Here is a 27,949-nt window from a genome sequence, read left to right on the forward strand (position 1 = left end):
GTGTCTTTACTGTTGTGCCACAGGTTTCACTGATATTTAAAATTGATATTATGATGGAACTGATTTAATAGTTTCAAATGAAATTTAAATGCATAATATTGTGTTTTGTATGTTAGTTATTGCTATTAAGAAACTACTTTTAAAAAAAAAAAGGTTTTTAAAGGTTTGTTTTACCAGCCTAAAATTTGCTGACTTTTGGGGGTTTAATTAAAAGGTCAAAAAGTTATCTTGGCACAGCTTGCTGTATATAATGGAAGGTAAAAAGGTGAGAGCTGAGGCAGAGGAAATACTTTCACCTCCTTCTTGTTTATTGTTATTATTTTTTTATTTTTTTTATTTTTGACAAAGTTAATTTACTGGTAGATTAACCTTTAAATGATTGTGTTTATAAAAGGCTGTTTCTGTTTTAGACTGAGGTGATAATCCAGTCTAATTCAAATGTAAAAAACACATTAAGAGGTTTAGATATTTTTAGATACGACATTTATTTCCCAAAATCCAGAATTTAACCTGTAGTATTGTTTAGTCCCTAAAGCAGCAAAACTCATTGTGTCCTTCCAACTATTGCATTCCTTCTTGAAGTGGAAACGTATGCATAATTTGACTAATCCAGACCATCACAAGAAGAAACGATCTTCAGCTTTTTGCTGTAGCTATAGTTTCTATACAATGATGGTAACTGAAAGTTTTCCAGTTTTCCAGGCCTCTTACAATAATGCGGTAAAATAAGTCAGAGATGTTGTTGTTTAGCCAAAGAAACAATAGAGATGTTTGGTGTAGACTGCAGATGGCTTTCACGGGTCATCTGTCCAAAAGTTCAAGTTGACTAAATTGCTGGGCCTTTCAGCAGGAGGATGATAGTTAGCAGAGTCGGAAAATTCACCAAGGAGCGATTAAAAAGTGACATGAAAAATAATTGAATCCTATTTGATTTCTTTTTAAATGTTTTATTTAAATTGGATATACATGCAAGAAATTTTTTACTGGAAGACTTTGACTTTAGCTTGTTAAAATTTTCAAAGACTGGTGAATAAACACGTACAGAAGTCGTTTCTGCGAAAGAGGGCAATGCTAGCTCCTGAGGCTAAGACTATACCTTGTTGTTTATCGAATAAATGACTGAATTGTTTTTCCCTTGTTGGCGTTCAAGTATACTGCTTTCATCTGTAAGCACAGTATCTAATGTTGGCTTGCATTCACATCCAACAGCAGCTTTCACTGGATGTGCATGTTTCCACAAAAGCAGAAATTTTGTGTTAAGGTAACAGTTGCAAAGTTGCAGTAACTGAGTCACCAGAGTGGTTGAACTCTAGCTAGTCAGTGCTTTAACTTGATGAATCGTGACAGCGTGTCCTTGACAAAAATCAAAAGCGCCATTTTTGAAACCCTGCAACGAGGGAACTCGTACATCACCTCAATGTCCTCCTTTGTTGTGCCGTTTGTGTTGCATACAAATGATGTCACAACCCCACGCACCTCAGGTAGTACTCAATTGCAATGGAAAACAACCAAAATTGAATCGGGTCAAACCAAGTAGAAACTAGTGTAAATAGGCTAATAGTGATCTAAACTCCAGATTGAGTCCTTTATTTCTCTGCTTTTTTTCTTTTTTTCAGCTGATAACAATCACCGCTTGAATCTTTTCTACCTTGCCAACGATGTGATACAAAACTGCAAAAGAAAGAATGCCATCGTTTTTCGTTCAGCCTTCTCAGAGGTCCTTCCTAATGCTGCTCAGCTCATCAAGTAAGTACATAGTGTTTATTCTACGGTACTGTCCAGCCATCACTGCATTTTGTTTCTCTTTTAACCCGTCATGCCTATCACTGAAAAGGTATTAAGGTCTGTGTGTTGTTTATCATTTTACTCTGTTAGAGATGGGAAGGTTCGCAGGTCAGTGGAAAGGATCTTTTCCATTTGGGAAGAAAGAAGTGTGTATCCCGAGGAGGTCATTGCCCAGTTCAAAGCCAACTTGAATAAAAAGGAAAAGGAGCGAGAGAAGCAGAAGGAAAAAGAAAAGGAAAAAGAAAAGGAAAAGGAAAAAGAGGCTACACCTGCAAATGGTCAGTTTGTCACTTCAGAGTTTTGTCAGTGTTTTGTTTTTTTTTGTTTTTTTAAACCAAACTATATATTATTCTTTACTAACATGCCAGGAAACTCTTATTGCATGACTGTGTTACGTATGGTAGATGCAGAAATGACTACTTAGGAAGAACAGCAATGTCCAGAAAAAGAAAGACCAGAACTTTCTTTACTTGAAATGATGACAAGGTGGAAATGTTATTCAAAATATTAAAATATATTAAATATATTTATAAGGTCATCATGGTAGCAGGAAACAAGAAATTAACAATCTCAATGCAATGCTGTAAATCTATTATGCTGTAAATACTGGAGGTTTAATTAGTTGGTTTTAAAGTCAGTTATTCACTTCGTGGTTATTTGAAACGACGAAGGAAAGTGAAGCAAAATTGCTGACTGCAGGTTATTAGAGTATGAAGACACATTGTTAAGACATGGGAGAATATGATTAATTACAGTTGGTATTGGGTTTGGCTTAAGCTGCTGCTCCTGCAACCCAGCCTCTGAGGATGGATGGATGGATGAAATAGTTTTGGTTTTTTTACCCCTCATCCATAAGAAGCTGATAGGATATTGTCGTCACCCCTACTGGGCAGGTGGGCAGGCAACATGAACTCCCAAGTTTGTGAATGCGATAACTTGACAAATAGTCACCTAGGATTTTCGAAACTTTTTCAAACTAAAAACTAAAGTCTCAGTGACCTTGACCTACCTCAATAAATTCAATTCCTGTTTGGTAGTACACTCCTCTGGTCAGCCTGCTGGTAATTGGGAGTGTTGTAGTTTGCTAGTTATTAAATTTGTACATTGATGAACAATATAAATTTTAAAAATGCTTCAATAAATTTTAAAATATAACTTGGTGGCGCTGCTGAATAAAGTATGTGTGTGGGAAAACACTGTTCAAAGAAAACTGAAAGTCAGCAGTTTAACAAAAAGTCTGTTTGAGGTGCTAAAATGCTGAGGTAGTGTGGGCACTACTGAAAACGTATTAGTGTGGGCATAGGTTACTAAATCATCCTTAAGTTAACGCTGTCTGTTTGGAATATTTCCAGATACCTTACAGTGTTTTTAAAGTAATTTATTTTTACTCTCTAGCTCCTGCTAATTCCAAAGCTGCCCTGAAATCCAAGATTGTGGCGGAGTTCACGGTAGGCCTTCTTTGTGTTTTCCTGGATTTTTCTTTTCTTTTCTTTTTTCTTTTCTTTTCTTTTCTTTTCTAAAAAGCCTGAAAACCAACCACGATATAACAACATCTTGTGATGTTAAATCATCTGCACTCTCTCTTTTCTAGCCCCACTCCCTCATTGAACAATTGTTAAAATATAGGCAAGCTGTTGCCGAAGAAGAGTTTCAAGAAAAGCAGCTGTCAGCTCTCCGGGTGGATGTCTGCAGCACGGAGGCCCTCAAGAGACTTAAAGGTCAGACGTCACTGGGCTTATTTGTACATCAGTGCACACCTGTTGTCTTCTGTACTTTGTCTTAAGTCTCAAACATACTGGATTTTTATGTCCTTGGCATAGCCTGTCAAAACAAGTATACATATCACTAGCAGGGGTCTTCCTGGCTTGTTACAGGCCTTTGGTGTGGGCATGGAGGGTAAAACAAACAATAAAAACATGGACTTGTGATGGTTTTAGACAACACCTGTACTTTAATTGTACCTAAAGTCCTTTTAAAAATAGTTCTCTACAAGGCAACACAATCCCTCACTGTCACAACACTTTATACTCATATCAACAACTCAAATTGTTGCACTTGTTAAAGTGAACCAATTCATTTTCATCTGATATTTGCTGTGTTGCTTTTACTTTTGTATTTTATTGTAAATTAGTCTGCTTCAGCTATGTTACAGAATCTAAAAATTGAGTCTCCTCTTTCAACATTTGTCCTTTATGACATGCAGCACACTGAAGGAAACTGTTTGCTTAAGACATGCTCATAATAAGAGAAATCTATCTTATCTTAAGCGAGGGTGTTCCTTGATGTAGTGTGCGGGCAGCAGAACACGTGATTAGCACTAGCTTGTGGTGGACATACGGGACTATTAGTTGTGCTGCTTGCATATTGACACAATCTGAAACCACAGTACAGGTTAAAAACCCAAGTAATGACCAGTCTGACTGGGAGAGACGTTTGTGTTCTCACATTCTGAAATGCATCAGCTCAGCTTTATCACCAGGGAGTTTGTTTGTTTGTTTGTTTGTTTGTTTTAAACATCTGTCTCAGTGCAAAACTCACTGATGAACTGTGCTTAGTTCCCTGATATCTGAGCTTATAAATGAAATAATTTAAACAAATTACATGTGGAGGAGATTTGAATTCTCCACATGTACTGGTAAGTTTTTCTCTAGCCTCAGCTGAAAGCTCTTGCACAGCCAGTACACACATTAAACACACACCGTAAACAATGGCTGTTAAGTCTTTGCATCTTATTTCTGAAAAGGCCCATGTACCATTTCTGAGAATGGCATCGGTGAAAAGGGTTCATGGATAGGTCAATGGATTATTCTTGTTATGCTGGAAGCAGTTCTCTGAAAAAAAACAAAAAGTGTGTTATTTATTTATTTTTCCCCTGATGCATTCGGCATCAGCACTGACCTTCTGACTGTTCTGTTAGCTTTTTTTCTGATTTAACTTTTTAAAAATTGAGTAAACCTTGTGTTTAATGGCTTGCTTGTCAACTGTCTCTTGTGTTAGATAAGGCAGGGGGGAACAAATTTGCCAAGGACTTCGAGGATGGCAGCCTGAAGCTGCAGGAGTTTGTCAGCTTCCTGGAGAAAGAGTTGAAAGCAGGACCTCCTCTGCTGGAGGCTCTGGGAAACGCAGATATTTTCTACGAGATGCAGTACAAGGAAGTTAAGATTGTGGCCAATGTAGGTGTTGTCTTTTGTAAGATGTAAAGATATAAAAACAATTAGAGTTAGTTGGTCTTAAAGTGGAAATATTCAAGCATTTGCTTTTAAAACATTAAAACTAATTTATTTCATTGATTGGTGATCCAGCTATTTCACTGTTTGAGCTTAATTTTGTTTCTCTCTTCGACATTCTCCTCAGGCTTACAACGCATTTGCCAATCGTGTGGCCAGTCTTAAAAGGAAATTGGATTCCCTCAAGTCCACTCTACCTGGACCTGAGGACTCTCCCATCCCCTCACCATCTGAAGATGCCCCCTCCCCCACTGGCTCTGACTCACCCTTTATGGCAATGGTGGCTAGCAGAGCCCAGCTCGATCCAGATCTGGATGGAAAGGCCATGGATGAAGGAGAAATGCAGAGTGACAACAGAGACATGGAGGACATGGATATGTCTGATGAAGAGACTGATGCTGCAACTGCAGGGGGTGAGTGTACTAGATCTGTGGTTGTGCTATGATGTAATTTTTTGTCTCCAAATTAATTCATTAGAAAGTTAAGTTGCAAAGCTGCAGACTTGTGATTCAATTTTGAGAATCTATGAGCTCATTGAATTTCCTTCATTCTCAGATGATAAGAAAGAAAAGCCAGCTGCTGCCATGTCTAAGGCTGCAAAGTCAGATGCGCCTTCAAAGCTTCCAAATACGCCTGCGAAGGCCTCTAAGAACAATGCTTCTGCTACTACCACCACAACCACCCCAGTGACTCCCACATCTGCTACTCCTACAAGTACCCCAGCCACCCCTCTGGGTGTCAATCTGGCCAAGGTGGACCTGGGAAAGATCACCTCCATTCTCAGCTCACTAACCTCCGCCATGAAGAATACAGGTATGTTTGTGGAAGAGGGACAAGACTTTCTGTGTTATACTTGGTGGTTATTAGACAAAATTGTAAAAAACAAAACAAGACAAACTGTTCTGTTTTGTGAAAAAAAAATCCAGGACTAGACGGGCTTTAAAAGTGTTACTTGATATTAATTTAGGCCATCTTCCTTCTAAGATCAGCTTCTTATGTGCCTCCAGACTACTTTCCACATCAACAGCAAACATCATTTGTGGGCCATCATCTGTGGTGATGAAACTATGATATCTAAACTTGTAAGATCAGGACAGTTACAGGTTTGTGCACTGTGAACTTCAGAGAGTCAATGTGAAGTTCTGCTCTAACATTTTAGGGCATGTCAAGGAAAACATTAGCGCAAGCGCCGTGAACTGAACTGTGGTATGTTCACCGTCGGCCATACATACCAGAAGTAGCCGTTTAAGGGGACAGACCTGGACTTCAAGTTCTGACCTAAAAGATGATCAGCTATGGATGAGAATATGATTTTTGAAAGGGAGATTTTAAATCCAGGAAGATTTTTAGGTTCTTTTTTTGTTTGTTTGTTTGTTTGTTTTAATCCTCTCGGCTATAAAAGCTTCATCATCACTCCGCTGAGCAGGCAGGTGGTTTAGAAACCCAAGTTTGTGAATGCAATAACTCGAGAATGAGTTCATACTGTAGGTGCATCTACTAAAAAGCTCAGGTGAGTTTTAATGTCAGTGACCTTGACATCAAGGTTAAGGGTCAGTGGTCAGGTTATCTGAAAATCACCTGATTTTTCAGTTCATAGCATAGGTGCATTTACTAGGAAGCTGAAGGGTATAACTGGCAGCTGCCACTACTTATTTTTGTTTTGTTTTTTTTCCCATGTGCTTAATCCTAGAACTATCTGATTGTACTTTTTGTTTTATAATAATTTGTATTCATTGCAACATTTTCAATTGAATGTGCTAGAATTAACTACATTGATCACTTATCTTTTCAGACTTGAATCTAGATGTTATTCAACCCTGACTGTGCTCACAAAATATGAAATGCTAATTGAAATAACAGACTAACTGGTGTGATTCATCCTGGAAAAAAATCTTTCTGAAACTTCCACTAAATGATGCAAGGTCTTGGAGCAAAGTGAAAGCATAAGACTGCAGATTTCCAGTCTTTTGAATATTATCAACAAATGTGCTTATGTTTCTCACTCGTTTTTAGCCCTCCCTCAAGAGCCTGCAATGGGTTAGTGAAGCAATGTTAACAGCATTTCCAGGAATATGTAATGACCTCTGCATTACATGAACAACTCTCTTGGAAACTGTAAAAGTGGTTGTGGTTAATTATCTGTGGAGCCATTTCCAAATAAGCCGCCATGACATTTTTCTGTGTAAAGAAGACACACATCACCCAGCGTAGCTCAATGATTTGTTTTTTTAATTATGTCTGGACAACAGGGGATCTCTGTGGAACAGACTAATGAGCAAAGTCAGTTGTTGACCATGCAGCTCATACTTGCTGGTTAACTTTAATGTTGTTTTCAATTTATTGTTGGAACACAGAACATTTTTTTTCCCGTTTAAGACTTTTTGTTTGATTGAGTACATTTAAAATAATTTTGTTAAATTTCTGAGGCTGCTTTGATCTTTCTCTCTGCAGCAAGCCCATCACCTCGTCCATCTCCTGGGACACCCACAACCCCATCTGGCCAATCAGCAGCCTCCAAAGGAACCCCTCCAAGCCCTGCCTTGGCCAGTATCCTGTCACGTGTTGATATCACACCTGAAGGGATACTTAATGCTCTGTCTAAAACCAACACAACAGGTAAGATCCATATATTTGGCTTATTGAATTTCTTTAAGAATGACTAACGAAGTGACCTTGTTTCAATATTTGTCACACTTTGTTTTTGTCAGGTTTGTCCTCTTTCCTGCATAGTGTGACTAACACCACCTCTGGTGCTGCTGCTGGTACACGAACCTCCCCAGAATCAGCACCTTCTAAAGCTCTGCACACCAGCACCCCGACCACCCCAACTACCCCAAAAACGAAAGCTGGTCTGGGGAACAGCCACAAGCGAGAAACACCTGGAAGAATCAGAGACTGGGGGAGAGAGAGACAACTGTCCCCTCCTCCTCCACCACCTCACCCTCCTCGCCCCTCAGCACCTTCTGTCTCTCCCCCCAGCTTAGAATCCAAAATCAACAGTTTCCTGCAGGGTAATCCAGGTTTTAGTCTCGCTCTTGGTGATGTTAGTCCTGATGGGGTGGATGGGACCCCAGTGAGAGACGAGGCAGCCGGCACCCCAACCCAGGATGAGATTATGGACACACCTGCAAGTGTGCCAGAATCTGTGGGCTCATCTGGAGGTCATAACCTCTCACCCACAGCCTACCGCAATGAACCCTGGGATGCAGCTATCACCCCGTCAGGAAGCGGCAACGATGGAGACTTCCTACCCACCTCCCGATATGGCGCTGGAAGAAAGAGCAGCACAAAATTAAAAGACGATGAAGTGATGCATGTGAGGAAGCTGGTCTCCTCTTCTCCTAGTAATGACATGAAGGGTAAGAAGGATGAACAGCAAAGTCAGCTAAGGATGATGGGAAACAACAGAGCAATGGGAGAGAGGAGGCCCTGTGCCGGCTCTCGTAAGGCAAGCATTGGTTCAGACGAAGGAGGTCAGTGTGGAAAAAAAGAAGACAAGTTAAAAGGTCAAATGTCTCCAAGTGGAGATGGGAAGGAGGGCCAATACCATCGTATTGAGACACTTGTGTCACCCTGCACCGAAGGGGCACCCATTCAAACTCTAGGCTACTCTAATAGACCGCTCACTGGAGAGCGCATAAAGACAGTAGAGAGCATACGCGTGATTGGTCGAGGCTCTCGACGGGGCGGAGGAGCTGGAAGTCGACCAGGAGGAGCCATGTGGTATGAAGAGGAAGGATACCTGGAAGCTCAGCCTCCCTCACCACAACTTGTCCCCCCTCCTCTTAACATTGGCCCAGGGGGCACAGAGGACATGACCCCCTCTATGCCTCCTCCTCCCCCACATCTCCTAATCCCCCCACATCTTCACCCTCCTCCGCCCCTTCCTCATCTTCCTCAAACTCAGTATCAGTTGCCTTACCACACAGAGAACATCCAGACTCCTCCTCCATCACACCTCCACCAAGTTCCTCCTCCTACATCTCCCTTCTTCAGCACACCTCCAGCAATCCCTAGACCCCCTCCACCCCCAATGCCACAGCGCCATTCCCCTCCACCTACTCACCCTGCTGTACCCACTGCAGTCATGGTAGGAGGGGTGATGGTCCCTGCTGACCGGCCTCTGCCACTTCCTCACTCAGTCAGACCTGAAGCTGCAGAGAGAGGTGGAGTAGGGCCAAGAGGAGGCAAAGTGGCCCCCCCACCCCTCATGTCATCATTGCTAGGCGAGCCCCCTAAACTTCCCCGCCCCGGCACAGTAAAAGAGCCCTTTGTTCTCTGCCATGCACCCCCCCTCCACCGTCCAGGTACCCCTGGTGTTCCTCCACCTTTATTGGGTAGAGTGAAGGAGCCTCTGAATCTACCTCTTCCATCCCCGTCTCCCTCTCCCACATCATCTGCAACCTCGCCCTCCACACCTAATTCCCCTGCAGTTGACACTGCTCCTTCGCGCTCACTTACCCAGTCCGCTACCCTTCCTCTCCAGAAACCTTCTGCTAGTCCTCCAGGGCAGCCCCGCAACCAAAACCCTAACCCTGTTCCCCTCCTCACCTTGCCTACTCCTCGGCCTCCAATCCTCTCCGTTCCCATCTCACAGAGATCCCTGCTGCGAGGCCGAAACCCTCAGCAGCATAATCAAGATCTACCCATAGGGGGATTTCGTGGGGGCAAGCGTCCCGGGCCTCCGTTCACAGGTGGTCCCTTGCATGCACAGAAGAGGCCTTTCCTACCCCCACGCTACTGAAGTGGTCATCTGCGACAAGCTGAATGAGAAGTGCAAGCCACACATCTAGCAGTGCAGTGTGTGTGTTAGCCCTGCTGGTATGAGCCCAGATATCTTTACTCTGTTAATTAGCTTGAATTAAAACTACATTAGGTTGTGTGTAAATAGCTGATTTAAATTGTCTTGCTTCAGCCAGGTAGCCAGTCATCTAACACTGCACAGTAAAGCTAAGAGGTTATCAGTTTCATAGTGCAGGTTGTTGTGTAACAATCAATAATCTTTTTTCTTTTTCCCCCACAACAATTCTCCGTGCACAAGTTTCATTCGCTTTGTTGCAGGAATTGCATACCTGTAAGAAGAAAAAAGCAAAATAGTTCAAGAAAAATTAAATTTCACTACATTTCAGCCCTTTCAGACATGCTGGTGGCTTCGTTCGTCTGTTACAGTGACAGCATTCTGTCATTCAGACATGGGTCACTTTTTTTTTTAATGTTGATGTTCCTCATGGCTTAGGGACATAACCATGAGCTACATGGGAATTGCCATACTGGATTATTATGTGCATCCATTGAAGTCTTATCCACAGACTTGTGAAGATTACTTATCTTAGCCATTGTTCCCTAAGATAGGGGTCTTTATATTTATGTCCATGTCTGTGCTGTAGCAAGTGATGGCTATTCCTGCCCCTCCCTCATAGGCTAGAAACTAAGTTAATCCAGTGAAAATACGATGTCTATGTTATATAGCGCGATTGTGAATATTACCACTGTACTGGATCCCACTTAGTAAAATTATAGAAAAGTGACTAGAATGCTTATTCAGACATGAAGCGAACAAGTTACAAAAGATAATTGAAAATGAGAGCATGTCTGAAAGGGGCTTCAGAGTTTTCCTGTGTGATTTTTTTTTTTTTTTTTTTTTTTTTTTTTTTTTAAATCTGAGAAGGATAGAGAGATGCTGGATAAAAGAAAGATGAGTCTCATGATACTGAGGGAAAAACAGGGCAGTAGTTTGGCTTTTTGGGAAATGCATTCATTGGCTTTTTTGTTTTGTAATGAAGCTCAATATTACTCATCTCCAGCATGCTGTAGATGACGCTTAACATAAAAACTGTAAACAGTTGGAAAGCCAGATCAGGAAAAAATATCTAATTTGTTTCACCCATACAAAACGGACCTTTTACAGGGGATAATGAGCATGCAGTGACTTCTGAGATAAATTTCACAGCAACAGCACAACTCTGAGAAGTCACAATTTTCCAAGAAGTCCAAGCTGTTTTGCCCGTACTTCCAGTCTTTGTACTCGGCTAAGCTCATCTGTGACTGCATCATATTTAACAGATGAATAAGAATTACTGCATTTCCCAAAAATGTCAAAGTAAAAAACAAAAATGTCGGATTGAATTCATGACAGTAATCTCTTCTTCCATGAGAGTGTGTGTGTGTGTGTGAGAGAGAGAGAGAGATTTGAAGTGATTTGTGTTTCAGGTGAGATTAAGACTTTATCCAAACTACCCGCTGTAAATAATATTCTTCTGCTCAAGCTTTTTCCACCCTTCTCTCACTCTCACTGTATATTTCTAAGCTTGTAAATATAAAGACTGAGTTGACATAGACCCCCCCCCCCTCTCTTTTTTAAGCTATTATCTCTGTACATGAGGACAGTGATGGTTGTTCACGCACCCCGTCTTTACTGTGATCGAGGCCTTGGATAAGCTTTAGCCCAGAACATTTTCTCTCCAGTACTTATCATGTGTTTATGTCCTCCTTTTGCGAAACCACCGCACAGAAGAGGAGGCTGAAGATAATTATGCATTTTTATTTCCTATATATAAATGTCTGCCTATGCGCGCTTCACATTAGACTGAGTCATGAAGATACTCAGTAGTGGATGATGGGTTGGGAGGGAGTATTAGACTTTGAACCACACCCTTGCTAGGCTTCAATATGTACTCTTGAATAAAATCCAGAGTTTCAATTCAACTGGGAGGGGGAGGTATTTTATTTGGTCACTATCCATCACTTGAATTGCGCTGTTTGACTTTACCTTTCAGATTGTTCTCATGCATTTGCACAGTTACCATTACATTAACATTTAAAGCCTTTGTTTTTCAGCTGTGCTTTCTTGCTAGGTAGACTTGGTGCTTTTCCATTTGTAGGAACCCACAGATGGCGTTTAAGCTAATTAGGATTGCATGTAAAATGGTTCATTTGAATACTTCCAATTGTTTTGGCCCTTTTCTCTATATTGCTAATTTCATGCTTTTGCTTTCAAGCGTCTGTGCTTACCTTGTGCTCACATGGACTTCACCCTAAAACACTTGTGCACCTCTCACCACTTTTAAGAGGTAAAATAACAATGAAGAAAAGATTAGCACGATGGCCTTAATGCTCCCTCTTGTCCAGGAATTGTTTCCATAATGCTGACCTCCCTCATACATTGGTAGTAGTTTACCTCTACAAGTCAGAGGTGCAGTGTGGTCTCACATCTCTAGTGTTTGATTCAAGTGTGTGTTGAAGCTGAGGTGAAATTACAGTTTTATCAATATGCTGAAAACCTTCCTGCATAAAGCCTCTGAATACATTGTTTAAAAAATATACCCAAATGTAACCACAAAGCATATTTGTCACTACAGCGTTGGCACACTGGTGTTTTCCTGAATGTCTGTTACCACCCTCTGTAAATTGTTATCTTCACAGTCACATGCAGGAGCAGCTAATAATCAGTTTGCAGTGTTCACATTGCACACAGAATAATTGTAAAACATCTTCAAGTTCACCTTCTTGTCCCTTCCTCGTGACCTTAAGATAACTTGGTTTGACCAATTGAAAATGACTGACAAAACTACCAGCCTGTTTGTGTGTGTGAATATAAGTATATATATATATATAAGTTGAACTGCTTTCACTGCTGTTCTCATCAATGATGCTATATCACCGGCCTTTGAGTGTCCAATCTTTTCTGGTGTGATGAACATGCACACATTCTGCAGCTTTTATTTTTGTCACAGTGAATATATGCATACTTAAGGGGGGGAATATATCTTATGATATTATTTTTAAGGATCAAAACTATTAGAGGGGTAACATTTTCAGTGCTTTCATGAAGTGACTTAAACCAGCCTTCACATATTGGCAAATCCTCCCCCTTTTTTTTTTTTTTTTTTTTTTTTTTTCCTTTACAGACTGTAATCAGTCTGCTCTATTTGCCATTTTCTATATTTGTTGTTGTTTTGGTTCATTCTGTTTTCAAAAAACAAAACTTGCACACTACACCACACACTGTTGCTGGAAAGCCACACTTTACACTCAAGTTCATTTAAAAACCCTGTACCTATTTCTGGACCACATTTGCAGAGCTCACTTGAGACATTGTGACTGAGTGATGACTCACCTCTAGTGTGTAATTAATATGCCCACAGTAAGACCAAATAATTATTTTTCACATTTATTTAATTTAACATGATGCAGGATAATTTATTCTTGTTGTGGATATTTTCTGCTACACATTAGGGCCTCTGTTCCTGTTAATCTGCTGCTAACACTTTTAAAATGTCATACAGCTGAAATGTAGGGTTTTCAGTGCTAATTAAGACATCTGACCCGTTAGGGAAAATACTAGATCGACTTTTTGCCCTTATAGAGGCCAACAGACTTGTTGCATGTGGAGCATTTTAATTGCAAAAGGCTTTGACCTAATTTTAACATGGACATTATGTTAAACCAAACACAGTTTTCAAGCCTTACCCTATAATATGGTTTAATCTGCTAATTAAGGTGATGTCACCAAGTAATTGCTGAGGTAATTTAAAGCTGAATGCACTGTATTTACACTGTAAAGTCCAGTAGATTTCTCTCATAGAGCTGTAGCTCCCCCAAGCGGCAGAGCTGAAGTACTTCAGCTGCTGCAGTCTTTAAGTCGTCCTTGATGAAGCCGCTCCATCTCACCGTTGGGTTGTTTTACCCACAATTTCTAAATCCAAAATATAATGACGCCCTTTTCAGAATCAGCTGGTTTGTTTATTAATATTCTCAGCTTTTTAAGTCTGTTCACAAAATTAAACGGCCAGTGAATATTTGTATAATTAAAATTATTTAGAACTTTTTACAGTGAGTCTGTAGAGGGCAGGGTTTAAAATATGTCCGTTGTTTTAATAAGAGCTGCAGTGAATGTGGTTTTCGGTGAAAGTCAAACTGTATTCATCTTTCCTCCCTCCGTGTTTTAAAATAAACTTGTACTTTGGGCACTAAACTGATGCACACTTGCAGCAGGCTCGGGAAGCTAAGAGCACCGATTCTGCTGCTCAGCTTGTGGGCCCGTCGCGATGCAGCAGGTCGGTGCTTCTCTGAAATTACTTTGTTTTGTACGCAAGGTCTCAAACATCGTTTTGCAGTGTTCTTCACAAACGAGAACTGTCGACGCATGCGCTGTTTCGTGTAAATTTCAGCATATGTGACCCCAGTCTGAAGTGCCTGACCGGACAGTGCGTAATTTTATTTTTGAAGGCTAGAGATGTTTTCCCCCATCGCGCTCTTTCTATTTCCCCTGCGTTTAATTGCGCGCCCTGGCGTAGACGTCAGGAGCGCGCACGCTGAGACGGAGCTCCGTCATAACTCTTCAGTCTTTACGTCAACGCTGCTGTCAGTAACCCGTGCTTTCCGGTGTTATGGCCGCTTGCAGTGAAGGGGACAGTAATGTGTGGTAATGGTGAATGAAGCGGTGGTTTTAGGCAGGGGTGTTTGGCATGGCGGTGACGCAGCTGCTTCGGCTTGTTACCTGTCGTTCGACAGCTCGTGCAACCCTTTGCGCGCAGAGGAAGTACAGCAAGGTGCGGTAAAGCAGTGCACTGAGTGAGGCTAACGTTAGCAAGCAGCACTGTGTTTTCAGTGAGTGTTGTGAGCTGCTGTTGATGCTCCTGTCTGTTAAATGTGCTAATGGAAACATTTGTTGTGTGGTAGCTAAGATTAATGTGCTTTTAGTTCGCTTTTATCGTAATTTTGTTTCATGTTTTGGCTTTTTGGATAGCCATACCCGGTTTGTTAATGTATGGGAAATAGTGTTGAATGCAAAGTTATAACTTTGTTTTTAATTCAACTTAAAAATATTTATTTCATATTGAATTATTATCAGTTAGTGTCGAGATTGGATTTTTCTGTTTAGTTTTTGCTGATAAAAATATTTGTTGTTGTTGTTATTATTATTGTTATTATTATTATTATCATGTTTTTCTGACACAAGATTTAGACAAACCAGTATTACAATACAAGCAAGACTCATTTACAATAAACTTCAAAAAAAGTGTCCTGATGCTTTTTGTGTTGACAAATGGCAGCTCAGTACCAAAAGCTAAAACAAAGAACTTTGTAGACTTCCTGAGGACTTCATGGAAGCAAAGTTAGTTTTTGTCTTTTGTAAAAGTCTATAGAGGTTTTTTGTTATAACCAACTAAAATAAGTACTGACATAATAATACATGGGTAAAAAACTTTGGATTTTCTTTAAAGCTAGTCCTAAAATGTTAATTCTATTTAATTTTACCTTGGGGCCATGGTGATTAAAGGTATTATGGCTTATTAATTAATTGAACAAGTTTAAAATCCATTCCACTTCATTAATTATGTCATGCCAACACCTGCATAGTCTTATAAAGTAGCCCTTTATACCCTTCATAGATGAAGAATTGTCTTAAGGTGTTATTACAGCTGGTTTAGAAAAGCCTTCACTGCGTTAAACTGACAGGTGTTTCAAATATTTAGTCCATCCCATGCATATCAGTGATGAGTCTGTGCAGTGTAAGCTAAATAGTAAGGTAAACATATTGAGGGGCTATGCCTGTGTATATCTTTGCATTATGTTACTCATTCTGTTGGGGCAGTACGATAAGTTCAGAATATATTATTGTGTTGCTAAAATCATAAATGCTTGTCTGTCTCTCTTAGCTTTGCTGCATATGCACTTAATTTCTGGAGCTCTTATTTGACTGGTTTTCTGTCATCTTCAGATTTTAGTTCTGTTGTCCTTTTGCTTCTTGTAAATAATTTCAAACCAAATCTTTATTTTTTGCTTTACAGGTGAATGCATCTCCTGCCTTATCTGAACGACTGCAGATCTTTGAGGCTCTCAGGGAAAAACGTGGAAATGGGAAGCGTTTTGAATCAACAGAAATGCCCCTCCGTATCCGGCTGGTTGACGGCCGGATAGTTAAGGGAACAGCTGGTGTCACCACACCCCTCTATGTTGCTCGGAGTGTGAGGTAAGTACCCAGTTTATACTGTTTGGTTTAATATGTTTAACTGTCATGATATAACTGTGCTTTTGCACGTGTTGTTTCAGATTGAAAGGAGCCCTGGTGAGTAAGGTGAATGGGGAACTCTGGGAGCTTGGACGACCCCTAGAGGCAGACTGTGAACTACAACTTCTGGGGTTTGATACAACTGAGGGAAAGCAGGTAATTACACAGTTCCCTGCTGTTAACTTCCTTTAAGTGTGTGCAGTTTCCCCTATTTGACCTGTAAGTGTGATATTGATGAAAGATGAGTTTTGAAGGTTTTTTAAAAACATTTTCTCTTTCTCACCTCATTCAGCATCATCGTAAGTAAGAAAATAAATAAAGATGTTAACATGCCATGTAACATGACAAACAAAAATTGAAACGACACTTTAACTGGGACCAGCAGTAGTGGGATGAGAGCATCTTTGTGTTTCCTTGCTGTTTTACTCTACCATCCCAACATTACCGTGTAGATGTCTTTGGCGCTCACTCATTACGACCCTTGATTTCAAAGGCAGCCTGGAGAACAGGGGCATGCGTCCTCGGTGGAGTCTTGGAGGGCATGTTTGGTGCTGAGGTGTGCAGAGAAGGAACATCAGAGTTCGGGCTTTTCTGTGATTACCTGTTGGACAACAGGTGATTACTTTTGCCAGGTTGTCTATCAGATATGAGCTCTGTCAAAACTCTATCTTTGTATGCTCACAAACGCAAAAGAGGTGGCGGTAGTTACATGATGGTTTTTATTTCAGTTTTTCAACTTCTTTTGTTTTAAAGAAAAAAAATAAATCCTGACCTTTCAAATAAAGTATATATTTTTTATTCATGAGTTTAATTAGTTCCTAATTTTTATTTATATGCATGCTGTGTATAGCTGTTCATTATTATGTGCTGCTTTAATGACACATTTTCCACCTTATGTAACCTATGCCGGCTGCTTGACCTGTATCGCATGCTCCTGATTCTGACTAAACTGCAGCTGAAGTTTTGCTTGAATGTGACTTCATCTACAGTTCTTTGTCTCTGAGTGATGTGGAGGCGAGGTGTAAGGAGGCGGCAGCACTCAAACTTCCTTTCTCCAGACTGGAGCTGAGTATAGAAGAGGTCCAAGAGCTATTCCAGGTCTGCAACATGCTCTGTTTGTTATAATATAATATTGATGATAGACATTTTCAGTGTTGACACATCTTTCTTTAATTCTTTATGTAGAGGAGGTAAGTCTTAATTATCAAATCACTCTGGCATAGCTGTTCAAGCTCCTTCCTCACACTTTCAATACACCAGCTTATATTAGGCCAGAAAGCAGGAAAGTTTTGTTATTTGATTTAATATTTATTTCCACTTTAAAAAAAACACTGGTGGTGTAGCAGCATTGTGCCATGCTGGCTTGAAGCATATCTGAGTAACCTTTGATAGGATGTGAATAGCAGTTATGTTACTCGCTGTTTAAGTGTGACTCCTGTTTTTAGTCCAGCTGTGATATTTGTCTGTCCTCGTGTCCATGTTGAACTTAAAATCAGTTTTCTGTGTTTTCTTCTTACAGAGCAGTAAGCTGAGGCTGCAGTTTGCTGAAGAGCAGATGAATGGCGCCACTGTCACTGTATACAGGCACGTAGGAAAACTTCTTACCTGCCAGTGATTTAAAACACTCACCAGTAAATTAACTGGTTTCAACCTTTCTGTGTGGCTCAGGTGTGGAGACACTATAGCGGTCTGCAACGGCCCCCTCCTCCCACACACAGGCCTCCTCACAGTCTTCAAGATGCTGCAGGTATGTGGTTGTGTTTGTGTATCCATTCAGTCCTTTGCTCGTCTTTCTGTTTTCTCTTTTTGTGTTTCACTGCCACTTAATGTATTTTATTGTTTTGTTTTTCTTAACTCAAGAATTTGGGCTATTCCTATGAAAACTGTATTTCATATGGCAGTGCTATCATGATTTTTCACACTCAAACAATATAATGAAGAGTTTGACTACAATGAAAGAGGCAGTGCCATCTCATCAGTTAAAATCAGTTTTATTTGGACCTTCGTGGCTCTCTGTCAGATGGGACACATGCTGTGTGAGTGGAATTTTCCTCATCCATATTGATCCAGGGAGAGAGGAAAGTTTCCATACCGAGCTGTCACTGGGCAGACTGGGATTCCACAACAGAAAGGGCCTGGAAATATCAGCAGCAGGATGTTGTGTTTGTCAGAGGCCAGATTTCTGTTCTGGGCTCTTAGAAACACACGGCCATCCGCCAGACGTGCTGTCCCTCGCATAACTTTCTCTTTTGCCACGTCCATGTTCACCTATTATTTTCTCCCCACTTTTCATCTCTGTACCATTCCAGCTGTCCTCTGTGACCCTGGCCAACCAGACAGAGTCCTCGGGTTTGACACGACTGTTAGGTGTGGCCTTTCCAGGTGAGAAAGAGAAGGAGGAGTGGGAGAGGGAGCAGGAGGAAGCGAGGAGGCGGGACCACAGACGCATCGGGACGGTAAGACAGAAACCGTACATGGGTACAGAAGATGATGCTATCTTAAAAAGTGAAATAAGAACCTTTTCATGTTCTTACACAGGACCAGGAGCTGTTCTTCTTCAATGAAGTCAGTCCAGGAAGTTGTTTCTTTCTGCCTAAAGGAGCCCACATCTACAACACACTCACGGACTTCATTAAGGTGTATTATTTGTTTGAGCTTATTTTTGAATCCCCTAGAACTGCACCATCACAACCTTGTTACACCTGTAGAAAGCATTACAGATAAGAAACTGTATGAATATAGTGCAGGGACTATGTGAGTGGAAACAAAGGGTCGTGGATAAACATGTCATCAAACCTGTCTCCGAATTCATATTTGGCCTGGGCCTCTCACTGCCTAGTTTTGGCTTTAAAGAATGAACACAGCATTACACAGGAAACATTTTTTCTCTAGTTAGTTTGCCTGTTTGTGGTACATCAAAAGTTGTTTAATCAAAAATCAAGAAATAACTGTATAACGGTTCAAATCCACTATCTGCTTGCAGAAAAAACCTGTTAAGTGAGCTTTTCAACACCGCTTATGCAATTAAAACCAAAAAATCCCCCACATGCTTTAATTTGATTATTCAAAATCCAACTGTGACCTTAGTTGGTTTTATATAATGATAAAATGCCGCTTATGCAGGAAGTTGTTCATTGAGTGTGTGTATTTATTGAATGTTGTCCATTTAAACGTAATAACACGCATCAACATGTGCTCTGCTGATTGTAATGCTGAGGTCATACGTGTTCATGTCAGTGGTCAGGATGTCAGCCTTTTTAGCCTAAAGTCTCTATGCTGTTTGACCCTGTGACCATTTGACCCTGTCCTCCACTCATTGTCACACAAGTCCTTCCTTCCTGACCTCTCATAGTGCGAATACCGAAGGCGAGGCTTCACTGAGGTCGTGACCCCAACGCTGTACAGCACTGCGTTATGGGAGCGCTCTGGCCACTGGGAGCACTACAGTGAGAACATGTTCACTGTGAAATCAGAGGGCTCTCAGACCTACGCTCTCAAACCCATGAACTGTCCTGCACACTGGTGAACACACACACACACACACACACACACACACACACACACACACACACACACCTTACCTACCTGTGCTCGGGTGTCTTTGCAGAGACTGACTCTCCTTTGTTGTGTTCAGCCTGATGTTTGAGCAGCGCGTTCGCTCGTGGAGAGAGCTCCCTCTGCGATGGGCCGACTTCGGGGCGCTGCATCGTAACGAGCTCTCCGGCGCTCTGGGAGGTCTCACTCGTGTTCGCAGGTTCTGCCAGGATGACGCGCACATATTTTGCACACCTGAACAGGTACGCAAACAGTACGCAAACTCGTTTCTAATCCAAGGCATGTTTAAGTGGGACAGACGCTGTAAACAAGACCCACGTGGAACCGCATTTCAGTGATTAGATGGGCTGTGTAAATGACTCCTGAGACATTCCAGGAAGCTTTAGCCTGGATGAATGAAGGTCTTTGTCCTTTTCAGACTTTGCACCTCCGTATGTAAGCCTTTGTGGCTCTGCAGTAAATCTGATCCCCGACATGGAGTCCTGCAGCCTTCCCATGATACTGTTCCTTTCTGTTTGCACCTTGTTAATTCAGAGACGGTGGTCACATGATGATCACCACTATGTCAGCCTGAGAAATTCGATCTTGGTTTGATTTTTATGCTCTCAGTTCTTGTTGGTCTCTCAGCTGTGTACACTTTTCTGTTATTATTATGTCCTCATGTTGACCTCTTCCTGACTTTTCTTTCTTTTTTCCCAGCTGGAAGAAGAGATTGTGACTTGTTTGGACTTTGTGAGGAGCGTCTATCAAGTGTTTGGGTTTTCTTTTCACTGCCTGCTGTCTACGCGACCTACGCCGTGCCTGGGGGAGCCTGAACAGTGGGACACCGCTGAGCAGGTAAACAGACACGTTGACACACTCTCCATCATATTGTGTGCTAAAAGCAGTCCTAGACAGACACAGCTGTTCAACGTGTGTGTGTATATATGTGTACTCTTGATTGGCAGCCAGGGGGGAGGCATTTCCACTTAACCTATCAGTTATGTAAGTGGTACTTTCCAGTCGAGAGCTGCTTTGCGTCAGGCTGTTGGGTAGATGTATATCTCCAAATCCCCCGAGCACCTTTTAAATGGGCACAGCAGCAATCTAAGCTGATTCAATTGAGTGTAATTCAACATAACAGTTCTGAGCCTGCACAGTTCAAACACAGACATGGCGATCATAATGTGCTTTAATGTACTTATATTCTGTCATGCAACTACTTGCTTACTGTGGTCTTTGGTGTGTGTGTGTGTGTGTGTGTGTGTGTGTGAGAAGCAGTTAGAGAGGAGTCTGCAGCAGTTTGGTGAACGCTGGGAATTAAACCCAGGAGATGGAGCGTTCTACGGACCAAAGGTCAGTGAGAAGGAAGACTTGCACTTAATGGACTCAGGAGTAAATGTTGTTTATCACTGTTTGTTTACAGCACACCAAAGCATCGTGACATCAGTTTAGTCACTCTGTTCCTCCTTAATATAAAAAACTTTAAGGGAATGTGTGGTTTTTTGTTTTGTTTTGGGGGGGTTTTTTGGGGGGGGGGGGGGTCTTTTTGTTTGTTTGGGGTTTTTTATGCTGAAGCACTATTAAAGATAGGATTATTTGATTTACCAGGAGAAATGGTGGAAGCAGCTACTTTTGGGACAGCTACCAGCACCTCTAAAGCAAGCCAAGAAATGGTACATTATGGTTTTAGGGTGGTCTCCATGTGGGAAAATTCTTTATCAGGTATAGCAACTTCCAAGTCTTAACTGCCTGACTTGTATCCTCAAACTGAAAAAACAAACCATGACTCTAATGCAGTCCAACTAAAAACTAAGTCTAACAGCCAGGTTGTTGCTAATCAAATGCATTTGACTAACTGATCATCAGAAAGTGTTGCCACTTCTTTTAAAGCAGAAGTTCTGACAGTTGGCTGGTCTGGCCACAATAGGAGTGAACGTCCCAGGAAATTCACCCCAGGGTCAGTCCATGCAATGTTCAGAAAAACCCAAGGTCTACATCTCAGACTCTACAGTCCTCAGTTAGCATGTTAAATGTTAAAAGTTGTGACAGTACAGTTATAAAAAGACTGAACAAGTATGACTTGTTTAGAAAGCCTCTTCTATCTAAAAAGAACCAAAAAACAATGCTTAGGTTTGCAAAGTTCTGAATAAACCAGAGACCTCTGTAACAATGTCCTTTAGACAGAAGAATCCAAAGTGGAGATGTTTGGTCATAATGCTCGGCAGCACATTTGCAAAATACCGAACGCAGCATATCAGCACAAACACCTCATAGCAGCTGTCAAGCTCGGTGGTGGAGGGGTGATGATTTGGGCTTGTTCTGGGGCCCCAGGGCCTGGGCCCCTTGTTGAGATGACCAGATGCAACGGGACAACAACTTAATGCACAGCAGCAAATCTACAATACCCCAGTTAAAGTCCAGACCTCAACCTGATTGAAACTCAGTGTAAAGGAGAGTGGGCTAGGACTTTGCAGTTGTTGCTCTACAAGCTACTGAATACTGGGCTGCACTCAGTTTTTTCCACAGTAGTCCAGTGAAACCTTTGTTTCTCACAAGCCTGTAACAATGTGTTCATCAGCTTAGAGGTGCTGGTAGGTAGATCATTTTTCCATTTGATACAGAGCCAAGCTTACATTTTCTCTTCATTATCTCTGAAATCTTGGGAGAACAACAAACAAGTGCATTTCTCAAGTTTTCACAATAATAAAATTAGATTTAATGATTTTAATTCCTCTAAAGGGGATTTATTTATGTTGCAACGCAGATTAAGACATCTTTGTTCTGCTTCGGCTCTGCACAGAGAAACTACAGACACGAATTATTGTAGTTCACAGAATATTTAGAGGTTTTGTGTGCGTGTGTTTTTGTTTGTTTATTTTTAAATAAAATAGAAACGACAGTGCGGCAATGACCTTTGCTTTTTTGGGGGGGTTGTTTTTTTGGGGGTTTTTTTTTTGGAGACTTAATTTATCTTTCCAAGAAGAAGTCGGCCTCAGATAAACGTCAGTGTGCTCATGTGGAAGCACTGAGAGGAGGCGATGGGTGAAATCAGGTTGAGCTTAAACGCTCGTTGAAACAAAGAAACGCACGTGTATCCAGGATTTTTAAACCACAATCTAAGCAGCTAATCAGCTTCTCTCAGAAACCCATTTCTAATGAGTCAGTGCACAAAAAGGTACTTTGTCTCAGAGCGCTAAACTGGAAGGGAAAAGTGAAGCCCAGTAATAACACACGCCTTCATGTTTCATCAGATTGACATCCAGATCAAAGATGCTATTGGCAGACAGCATCAGTGTGCCACGATCCAGCTGGACTTCCAGCTGCCAATCAGATTTGACCTTCAGTACGTCGGGTGAGTCACTCATAAATTTCAGTAGTTGGCATTCAATCTCTTTAACATTCCTGCATCTGCACTGATTTAAACCACTACTCCTTTACAGATGGCCACTTCTTTTTGTTGAAAATGCATCCTTGTGTATGTATATCCAGTAATTACTCGGGATAAGATGGCACAAGTCTAACTTTGGGAGCTAATTTGATGATGAAACATTAGCCCTTTATTGGATTTATCAGCTCAAGCGTGTCGAATTTTCTGTTTGCCCTCAACTAGTCTGCCTTACTTCTTTTGGTCCACATCTACTGAAGTGTTTTTGATTATAATCTGATTAGATTATATGTTCAAACATAGATTAGTGTCCCATTGTAGAATAGTTTATAGGAAAAGTAGGTTAGAAATAAGCAACAGAGATCTGCATATTTACTTCCACTCAGCTACTTCACTTCAGTATAATGTAAAGTTCACAATACTGTCAAGAAGAGTATTTGTGTCTGTAGCTTGGCCACGCTGCACCACCCCCTGACCTCTTTTTTTTGTAACCTTTCTCTCAGACGAGACGGACAGTCGCACAGACCAGTAATGATCCACAGAGCAGTGCTGGGATCGCTGGAGAGGATGATCGCCATACTGGCTGAAAACTTTGGAGGGAAATGGTGAGAAGATGATAATGCACAAAATCTGAATATACCCCGTTAGTGGGATTATTGTCCTTTAGCTGTACGCTAACCTGTCACCCCCCTCTGTGCCTCACCCAGGCCTCTGTGGCTGTCTCCGGCTCAGGTCGCAGTTATTCCTGTGGGGGGCAACAATGAGTCGTACGGCAGGCAGGTCAGTGTCTGATGGAAACTTGCTTCGGGTGCATAAGCAGACAAAGTGAACTTTCATCCTGCCATGATTAATTTGTTCTTTAATATAAGAGGTAGATTACAGATACAGTCTTAAAAGAATGAATCCCTCTCTCTCTCCTGTTAAGGTGGTCCAGCAGTTCCATGAAGCTGGCTTTATGGCAGATCTGAATGACGATGAGGGAGCCACCTTAAATAAGAAGATCCGCTCTGCTCAGCTCGCCCAGTATAACTACATATTTGGTAAAGATGAATAACTAAGAGGCTACTTAAAATACTAAAGACTGTGACTGTTTTTCAGTACTGTTGACATATTTGACAGTCTTTTGTGTGTGTTTCTGTGCAGTGGTGGGTGATAAGGAGCGTGAGAGTGGAACAGTGAACGTGAGGAGCAGAGGGGGTAAACAGCTGGGCAGGAGGCCGACAGAGGAGGTGCTGATATCCCTCACAAAGCTACGGGACACCAGAAGCAACCTCGATGAGTTTTGATGATGTCCTGGAAATAATGACTCACTGATGAAATGTTTGTTTTACATGTTCAGCCTTTTACACTTTGGCTTTGTCTGAAGAAGCGGCTGGTTAAAGTTGGAATAAAAGTCTATAAAACACTGATGTTTATGTTCTGCACTCATTGCTGATTTTGTCCTTTAATGGAATTTGCTGATTAAACTGTCCTGCAAAGTCCTGCAAAAAGGAGACTGGAGAGAGAGAGATTTAAGGCTATTTAAGGATCGCCACACTCTTAGAAATAATGGTGCCAACTAGAAGCACAGAGTCCTACCACCTGCTCCCATAGGAGAACCCTTTGTGGTTTCTGCTCCAACCTTTTGTCAGCCTTTTGAGAGGAAACATAACACAAAGGAAATGTGAAAAGTTACACTCAGTCCCATCTCTGGCAGTGCTATCCAACACTCCTTACTGTTTACACAAAAATGTATGAGTTACAGTAATAATAATAATACATTTTATTTGAAAGCGCCTTTCAAAACACTCAAGGTCACTGTACACAGTAGGTTGTATCCTCATGGACACACAACCGTTTGCAGTATAATCACTAGTAACCAAGAAATTAACACACTTAAAATGTGTCACATAAAAAAGTGATTTTTATACTTGTGTTACAGTTTTTGGCTCTTTTTAAGCATCTGTATTACAAATTTACAGTAATAAACTTTATAAGGTACACGTGTGTACCTGCACCACCCCCACTTTTGCTTTTCAGAACTGCTTCAATTCCTCATGACAAATTCAAAATGTGAGATTTTGGTCCATGTTGACGTGATTGTATCACACATGCTGCAGGTTTATTGACTGCACATCCATGATGTCTATCTCCTGTTCCACTGCATCCCAAAGGTGCTCTACTGGATTGCGATCTGGTGACTGTGGAGTCCATTTGTATACATTGAACTCAATGTCATGTTCAAGACACCAGTTTGAGATATGAGCTTTATGAAATGATGTGTCATATTTTCTTACTATCAGCTCAAAGGGGTCTGGCCATTCTCTGACGTCAAAAAAGCATTTTGCCTCAGAAAACTGCTGCTCACTGGATATTTTCTCTAACAAAGTGGATGATGAATGAATTTCAGTAGAGCTACATTTCCATCTTTTCTCTGAGCTTTCTACCCAAAAGGTTTTACTCTAAAACACATTCATTAATAATACAATGATAATAATAATACATGCTATAATTAACAATTTGCATTCGATGACTCACACATCTATTTAAAAGTCTTGGAACAATGATGGATAACGAGGTCACAGCCCACTTCCTGCTATAAGTGACTCATAAGCCATCTGCAAACAACAGAGAAAAACTGAAAGTCCAACAAAAGCAGTAGGAATGAGAGTGCCTAATAATGGGAACAGTGGAAAAGAACCAACCTGTTAAGAGCCTCCACTGGCACACAGTCCTGGAAAAGTCGGGAAACCCCATAAAGAAACATAAATGATACACCTTTCCACAATAAAAGCCCTCGCCTAGTTTAATGTAAGGAGAGCAGGGCTGAATCTAGAAAAGCTAAATGAGTTTTAAAATTAACTGGTATACTGATAAAGGCCATAAGCTAAAATTCAGTGTCCCATCCATGAGTTTAGAAGACTCTTCAAATCTCACTTTTTCTTCTACAGGATGCTTAAAAATGTTCTTTATATAGTTTCTTATGGAGATTATGCAGGTTTAGACTTTAAGGGTCAGTCACTTGGGTGGAGCTACCTGTTGTAAAGGCTAGGGTAGCGGTCCCTTGGGGAAGGAGGAACTGAACTGAAGAGATTATACTGCTGTGGCATTACTCAGCTACCAATGCAATTTGTTCCCTATAAGCCATCAAACGTGCAAACCTCCTGCTTATATAAGTGTGCGCAGTGCTATCTGAGCAGAAAGCCGGGCATACCTTTAAAAGACTGGAAGAAAGGGAGGACACAGAGGGAGATTTGACTAAAATAGGAGAGAGAGCAGCCATGTCAGGGCTGTGTGTTTTCATGTGTGTTTAGTGGAAACAGCCAAGTCAAGGTAAAGGTCAAAGGAATTGGAGGTTTTTTCCTTTTTAATTGAGAGAGGGCAGCAGGATGGAAAAGACATCAGTCACAACAGTGACACAGAGGGAGAGTGGGAGGTGTGAGCCCCGAGAGAATAATCTGAGTTGACTGGACAAAAGCAACCGCTTCAACAAAGCACACTGTGAGACAGGTAGAGTGACCGTGTTCAAGTCCTCCCGACATCGCTTAGTGGGCCGCAGAGAGGGAAGCTGGGGCAAATTTGTAAAAGCTCTCTGCTGGAGCTGGTTTGAAAGTACGTTTAATTGAAGCGCAGATCTGACTAGAAGCGAGAGTGCAAACATAGGCAGGTAATTTGAGCATCAAATAGTAAATTAGCTCGTACTTATGTAGAGCTTATTAGAGCACACAAGACACTTTTTACCACAAGTCTCACTCATGCAGGGACATTCATACACAGATGGATGCACCGGTGACACCTTAGGGTTCAGTATGACAGGCTGGAGAAGCTGGGATTCAATTTACCGACCTCCTGAATGATAGACCACCCGCTCTACCACCTGAGCTGCTGTCACTCCAACAGAGAATGATTCTAATGGGAAAGTTTGCCCCATAGACCGCAAAGAAACACCATTAAACACACATTTTTTTTGGCCAGTTAGTTATTTTTGCTTCTTTTTTGGGCTGAGATATAAATCTGAGATCTGTGGCCTTTCTAATACAATGGAGGTGAAGGAAATATCCTTTGCTGTGCTATCAGCCTTGAAAAATGACAGCGGCACTGACAGCTCTGCAGAGCTGCACCTACTTCTTGTCACACATCTCTGCTGGTTGTTATTTTAAAAAGTAAACATGTCTCATAAGAAACCTGTGGCTGAAAGAGAGCTGTGCTGAGCTGTGGATGCATCCCCGCTGAGACCCAAAAATGATTATCAGACAGAGCAGCAGCTGAAATAACAGCTAATGGCTTAAAGAGAAATACAAAGACATAAGACAATAATAAGAAAGTTTAACTTCCATTTGCAGTGAGTCAGAATAGGTGAGTGGCAAAACTTTTGGCTGGTACTGTATGTAAGAAGTTGGGAATGTTGAATTATAACAAAATAAATGTCAATGGTGTCTATTTATTATGTTGCATATAGCCAAATTTAAAGTCTTTCATTGTCCCACAAACTTTTTGCCCAACTAGTAAGTGGAGAAACGGAGTCATGTGAAAGGGAAAGTTTTCACAGGACTGTGCACCCCAACAGCTCTTGGAACCAGTTTTAGGAGCAATAAACTTTGACTGGGTCACTGCAGTACTTTATTCATTTTTAAGGCATTCTGTTGTGCTTGGGGCCACTGTCCTGCTGCGTGACCCAGTTTTTAGCTTTAGTTGTTGGACAGATGGCTTTACGTATGGCTCTAGAGTAATTTGGTATATGGAGGAGTTCATGGTCGACCATACCTGCAAAAGAAGCCCAAAATCATCACCCCTCCACCACCGTGCTTGACAGCTGGTATGAGGTGTTTTTGCTGATATGTTTTCTTCAGATGTAGCTTTGCAACTCTAAGTCGTGCTGAGACGAGACCTTATCCTGGAAACCTTTCCAAACAAGCCATGTTTGTTCAGTCTTTATCTAATTGTACGGTCGTGAACGCTAACATTAAACATGCTAACTGAGAGTCTGACACGTAGGTTTTTGGGTTTCTTGCACTGGCTCCA

The 27,949-nt window shown here is 41.3% G+C and overlaps 1 protein-coding gene across 3 annotated transcripts in view; it reads left to right on the forward strand.

The window, feature by feature from the left end:
* tars2 (threonyl-tRNA synthetase 2, mitochondrial) overlaps window positions 1–24,357 on the forward strand; it is a 31,809-nt gene extending 7,452 nt beyond the window's left edge. The window contains exons 1-18 of one of the 3 annotated variants that reach the window (XM_063488256.1): window positions 9,670–9,833; window positions 15,806–15,987; window positions 16,068–16,182; window positions 16,520–16,641; window positions 17,016–17,124; window positions 17,546–17,610; window positions 17,695–17,773; window positions 18,336–18,482; window positions 18,565–18,663; window positions 19,379–19,548; window positions 19,661–19,823; window positions 20,281–20,418; window positions 20,839–20,916; window positions 22,815–22,915; window positions 23,452–23,553; window positions 23,656–23,728; window positions 23,874–23,988; window positions 24,092–24,357. In XM_063488256.1, the coding sequence (XP_063344326.1) occupies window positions 9,780–9,833; window positions 15,806–15,987; window positions 16,068–16,182; window positions 16,520–16,641; window positions 17,016–17,124; window positions 17,546–17,610; window positions 17,695–17,773; window positions 18,336–18,482; window positions 18,565–18,663; window positions 19,379–19,548; window positions 19,661–19,823; window positions 20,281–20,418; window positions 20,839–20,916; window positions 22,815–22,915; window positions 23,452–23,553; window positions 23,656–23,728; window positions 23,874–23,988; window positions 24,092–24,234 (2,055 nt within the window). In that variant the 5' untranslated portion in view covers window positions 9,670–9,779 and the 3' untranslated portion in view covers window positions 24,235–24,357. Of the gene's footprint in view, window positions 1–1,616; window positions 1,747–1,875; window positions 2,064–3,180; window positions 3,234–3,376; window positions 3,504–4,782; window positions 4,959–5,139; window positions 5,426–5,567; window positions 5,826–7,463; window positions 7,629–7,720; window positions 9,834–13,935; window positions 14,564–15,805; window positions 15,988–16,067; window positions 16,183–16,519; window positions 16,642–17,015; window positions 17,125–17,545; window positions 17,611–17,694; window positions 17,774–18,335; window positions 18,483–18,564; window positions 18,664–19,378; window positions 19,549–19,660; window positions 19,824–20,280; window positions 20,419–20,838; window positions 20,917–22,814; window positions 22,916–23,451; window positions 23,554–23,655; window positions 23,729–23,873; window positions 23,989–24,091 lie in introns of those variants that run through there. The other 2 variants (XM_063488255.1, XR_010095167.1) reach the window with 2 other exon arrangements.
* The last annotated feature ends 3,592 nt before the right edge of the window (window positions 24,358–27,949 follow it).

This window comes from Pelmatolapia mariae, linkage group LG10_11 (genome assembly GCF_036321145.2).
Source record: "Pelmatolapia mariae isolate MD_Pm_ZW linkage group LG10_11, Pm_UMD_F_2, whole genome shotgun sequence".
In the NCBI taxonomy this organism is placed as follows: Eukaryota; Metazoa; Chordata; class Actinopteri; order Cichliformes; family Cichlidae; genus Pelmatolapia; species Pelmatolapia mariae.